The following is a 4,805-nucleotide window of genomic DNA, read 5'->3' as shown; positions in this document are numbered from 1 at the left end:
AGAGAAGCAGCAGGTGGGTGCTGGCATCTAGTTCCATCACGTGGGGAGGTTCCCATCTCCAGCACCTGGCGTGTCCTGGACTGAGAGGGTGACCCCGCGTCTGAGCTGGGAGCTGAGGTTCGACAGGTCAAAGTTCACGGGTGGTGCTCCCAGAGCTCCTGCCAGGCGTGGGGTTCGCAGCAGAGCCCCCGTGACTACACCGTCCTCTCCGAGGTGGCCGGCTCTCCCGAGGACGGGTGCTTGGAAACCACTCGTTCCCCCGGGACCCAGTTCCCGGCCGTCCCCTGGCTCCCCGCCCCCCGGCACCCCCGCCGCGGCCGCACCGTCCCTGGAAGAAGGGGAGAGCGCCGGACACCAGGGGCCCCGGGAGAGCTTGCTTTCATCTGCGTCCGCGCTCTGCTCGCAGTGACACAGGCCACGATGTCTCCTGCTTCCCTGAAGGTGGCAAATTTCACTTTAAAAAACCATCAGTCCCTTTATCTAGTCCCTTCACCGGGACAGATTACGGCCTCTACTTGCTGATGTCACCTGCACGGTGAGGAGTAAGGGGGGAGGGGGACGACCATCCCAGAGATGCTCACGGAGCCGCAGAAAGACAGCCTCACCCGGGGACAGGTGGCAGGGGCGGTCACGAAGTGGCAGGGGAGGTCACAAGGTGGCAGGGGCGGTCACGGGGGGACAGGGACAGTCATAGGGCCCCCGGGCTGGGCTCTCAGTGGAGGGAAGGCTGTTTGGCTGGACCCTCAGAGCCTGGGGAGCAGGGAAGGTGGGGGCACTCGGCCAGAAGGGGCCTTGTCCCAGGGCTGCTCTGTGTCCCGTGTGCTTTGAACGCTGCGTCCCGGACAGACCAGTGGCGGGCAGGGGAGGCTGTGGACGCAGAGGCCACACCGCCCAGGCCCGGCCTTCGCGCAGGGATTGGCCTCTCGTGCCTCAGTGTCCCTCCCTCAGAAGGGACATGTCCCTCCCGGGCTAGTGGGCTGAGCAGGAAGAACTCGGGCAGCGCCTGCCTCACCCACGTGCCCAGTGCCGTTCCCACAGCGTCGGCGTCCTCTCACTCCTCCGGACAGAGACGCTGCTGGATGGTGGCGGGCCGACAGCGCAGCACCCACTGCTAGTCACGGGGGTGAGGGGCTGCCTGGACCGTCCCCGTTGTCCCCAGCTCTGGCTCCGGGACAGAGTTCATGCTGGCAAGACAAGCAAAGCCGGAGCCGGCGCCTGGGCCGCTGAGAGGGCCTCGGTGCGCTGAGAAGCTGAGCTGGGTCTGTGGCCCGAGCCTAGCAGCCGCGGCGAACAGCGCTGGTGAGACAGCGCCGTGTCCCCGTCACGGAGAGCGGTCCGCCCGCCGCTCTTGTCGAGATGCAGCCGCGGGTCAGCTTCACGGAGGCCAGTCACCGTCACACACCAGCCTCAGGCACCGAGGCCGTTCCGGAGGCTCGGGTCGGGGTTCACGGAGGGGAAGGAACCATCTCTGCGACCCCCGAGACGCGAGGCCACTCGGCTCTGGCCCTGGGAGAGTGTAAACACTGCCGCTCCGGCTGTGATCTAGATCAGACGTGTTCCTGCATTTCCCACGGAGATTAACCGCCCGCCCGCAGCGCCTGCGGGGAAAACATCGCGCATTTGCATAAACATTTACTGGGCGCTTCCAGCGTTTAGACTTAGAGCCTTCCTCTGGGGATGCGGCTGCTCCAGCCTCCCGGCCTCCCTTGCCGACGCCCTTAAACGCTCCTGAGCGGCAGTGAAGCCTGTGCCCCTCAGGCCCACGCGGGGTTGCCCCACCTCACGCGCCAGAATCTCCCACCCGCCCCCACCCGCCTGTGAGCGCCTGGCATTTGCCTCTGGCTCATCGGGAAGGGCGTGCCAGGGCCCGCTGGGGATCAGGAGCAGTGAGTGTGAGCCTCTGCCAACGCGGTCGGAGCCAGATCGCACTGCCTGCTCCCAGCCCCCGATGGACAAGCTGTAAAACCAACAGGACACTCGGCGCCGTAGCCGGGCTGGCGCGGGCCTCGCGGGGCGACTCAGCTGCTCTGGGTTCCCTGAGCGACGAACAGGTGTTGGGGGGCCGTCACCACTCACATCCCAACAGTGGCTACGGAGGGGTCAGGCAGCACCAGGCCCCCAAACAGGAGCGTCCGGGCCCAGTGATGCATCACAGAGCAGACGGCGCTCAGAGTGATGCCGGTGGGTTGCCCAGGAAACAGCCCACAAAAGGCCTGCAGCACAGATGAGGTGTCTGCCGAAGTCACCCCCGACCAGGCAGCTGACAGCCCCGCCACAGCCCGTCTCGGCCTTTCCTCCTGTTTGCCTCACCGTGGATGGTTCTGGAGCTCTCTGAGGTGCCCCAGGCTGCCAGGAGGAGCAGAGGCCGGAATGGGAGCCGTGGAGGCTGCGTGAAGATGGTGCTGCTGGTGCAACACAGGCCACCGAGCAGCAGGCACAGGCCGCTGGGGGCGCAGCAGCCGGTGGGAGGAGGGAGGAGGGCAGCTCATTGTTGTGCAGCAACATCACAGCCCAGGCGCTGACCGGCCAGGACCCCCAAAACCCCGGGACCCACAGCAGCCCCAGAGGCATTTCCCGCTGCCCCGTCGCAGTCTGACAGGCCAAGGCTCCGAGAGGCGGTGCCCAGCGAAGTCCGGCAGAGCCGGAGGCAGGCGGGATGTGGCCTCAGCGCGGTGTCCCGCCTGGCCTGCTGGGAAAAGCGCTCCGAGGTGGCGTCAGACTGGCGGCCTAGCGGAACCAGGTCTAGCAAGGGGCCCCCTTTGCTGAAAGACTGAGGTGGGTTCCTCCTCACGGAGCTCGTGGCTGTGGAAAGCGAAAGCTGTGCCACCAGGCAGACCCAGGGCCCAGCCCGGCTCCGCGGGGGGCATGCTGTGCGACCTTGGGCAGACCACCACCCTCTCTGAGCTCTCCTGCCCCCGGGCAGCTGAGGATGAGCACGCTGCCTGCTGAGACCTCTGCGAGGCCTGGGACGAGGACTGTCAGGCGTCTCGCGGGAAGAGCTGCCCCCATGGCTGCGGTGGCCACGCTGTCCTGGTGTTCAGGACGCTGGGCGTCTGGGCATCTCAGGAAGCTGGGCTGGTCCCCATGGCACCGGAACTCCAGGCTCCCGCCACGACCAGGCAGGACAGGACGGAGAGGCGGGAGGGAAGGTCCGGAGGAGAGCCACTGGGTCAGTGCATGGGGAAGTGTGACATCTAGCAGGATACCCAGGCTACAGGCCGAGGCCAGCGGGTCACCACAGCCCGGAGGAGAGACCGCCATCAGAGGCAGAGCAGCCGCCGCAGGGGTCACTCAGGGCCGGCCCAGGGCCCTACGGACACCTGTGAGCAGTGACGATCATCGTGCTGTCCATTTGTGGTGGCAGCAGTCACCAGCTTGGTCGGTCTGGATGCGAGGAGGGCACGCCGCCTCTGAGCCCGGGGCCTGCACCCGGCCTGGCCTCCCGCACGCGGGTCAGGGCCTCCGTATGGTTGGACAGACGACAAAGCAGGAGCTGGGACGGTGCCAGTGAGCGGGGTCACCCGGAGCCGGAGGCCACGCCAGCAGGAAGACGGGAGCAGAGCGGGTGGGGCGGGCGGCGGGCGGAGTGACCATGGCCTGAGAGCAGCAGCATAAGGACGGTCAGCTCTGCCGGCCGGTGTCCCGAGAGCTCCGTCCACGTGACGGCTTGGCCATCGTTATGCTGCAGAGGCCAGTGCAGCTGGTGTCGGCTGGCTGGCAGCTACCAAAGCCTCACTGCAGAGAGGGCGAGGGCGCTCTTTAGAGAACTAACAGGAGGCGCTGCCCTTGGCAAGGCAGGGGCGGGGGGGGGTGGGGGGGGGGAGGGAGGTGAGGGGGAGGCTGGCAGATGCCAGGGCAGCTGGTGTCGGCTGGCTGGCAGCTACCAAAGCCTCACTGCAGAGAGGGCGAGGGCACTCTTTAGAGAACTAACAGGAGGCGCTGCCCTTGGCAAGGCAGGTGCGGGGGGAGATGGGGGGAGGAAGAGGCAGTGAGTGCAGGGCCTGCACATGGGAGACGCTTGCTGCTCCCAGGCACCGCTCAGTGTGCGGCGGCCACGGGAGGGCCTGTCCTCACACCTTGTCCCGTGCGGACCCACTCAGTGTGCAGCGGCCACGGGAGGGCCTGTCCTCACACCTTATCCCGTGAGGGGTGAGGGCGAGCAGGGGGACTGGGGCTGGGCTTCCCTCTCGGCGGTGTTGGTCTGCCTGGTGCTGGCTGGGAAGGAGGGTGTCGTGACGACATGGCTCTGGTTCCCGCCACGTGGCTGTGGGAGGCGGGATGGGCTGCCCATGCTGAGGAGGGATGACCACGCTCCGGGCCCCGCCCACAGGGTACCAGATCGCCTACCGCCTGGCCCGCAGCAGCCCCCACACCTTCACCACGGTGGAGGTCGGCGCCACGGTCCGGCAGTTCACAGCCACCGAGCTGGCCCCCGAGTCGGCATATACCTTCCGGCTGTCGGCCAAGACCAGGCAGGGCTGGGGGGAGCCGCTGGAGGCCACCGTCATCACCACCGAGAAGAGAGGTGAGACCTGGGGCCCAGGCCAGTCCCGGTGGCGGGAGGGGAATCTGCTGGCGGGAGGGGAATCCGCTGGAACCTTGGCGACACGTGACCTCTCGGTCGGGCCTGCGTGGCCGGCGCATGGAGGGGTCAGTGGGCACTGAGGGCTCATTGAGCGCCTGCTGAGCCGGCCTGGGACTGGGCACACCCGAGTCTGCCCACCTGCACCGCACGCCGTGCCCTCTACCAGCTGACCGTCCAGTGTGAAGGGGGACGCAGCAGAGAGGCTGAGTGCTGGCCCAGG

General features: G+C 67.4%; 1 protein-coding gene across 1 annotated transcript in view; it reads left to right on the top strand.

Annotated features, from left to right (window-relative positions):
* Nucleotides 1–4,805, top strand: part of SDK1 (sidekick cell adhesion molecule 1) — a 455,450-nt gene that overhangs the window by 359,398 nt on the left and 91,247 nt on the right. The window contains exon 33 of the mRNA XM_015565152.1: nucleotides 4,331–4,525. Coding sequence (XP_015420638.1) covers nucleotides 4,331–4,525 — 195 coding nt within the window. The remainder of the gene's footprint in view (nucleotides 1–4,330; nucleotides 4,526–4,805) is intronic.

The sequence above is a fragment of the Myotis davidii genome, unplaced genomic scaffold (genome assembly GCF_000327345.1).
Source record: "Myotis davidii unplaced genomic scaffold, ASM32734v1 scaffold399, whole genome shotgun sequence".
Lineage (NCBI taxonomy): Eukaryota > Metazoa > Chordata > Mammalia > Chiroptera > Vespertilionidae > Myotis > Myotis davidii.
The sequence above is the reverse complement of the archived record's forward strand: the minus strand, read 5'-3'. Positions and strand labels throughout refer to the sequence as shown.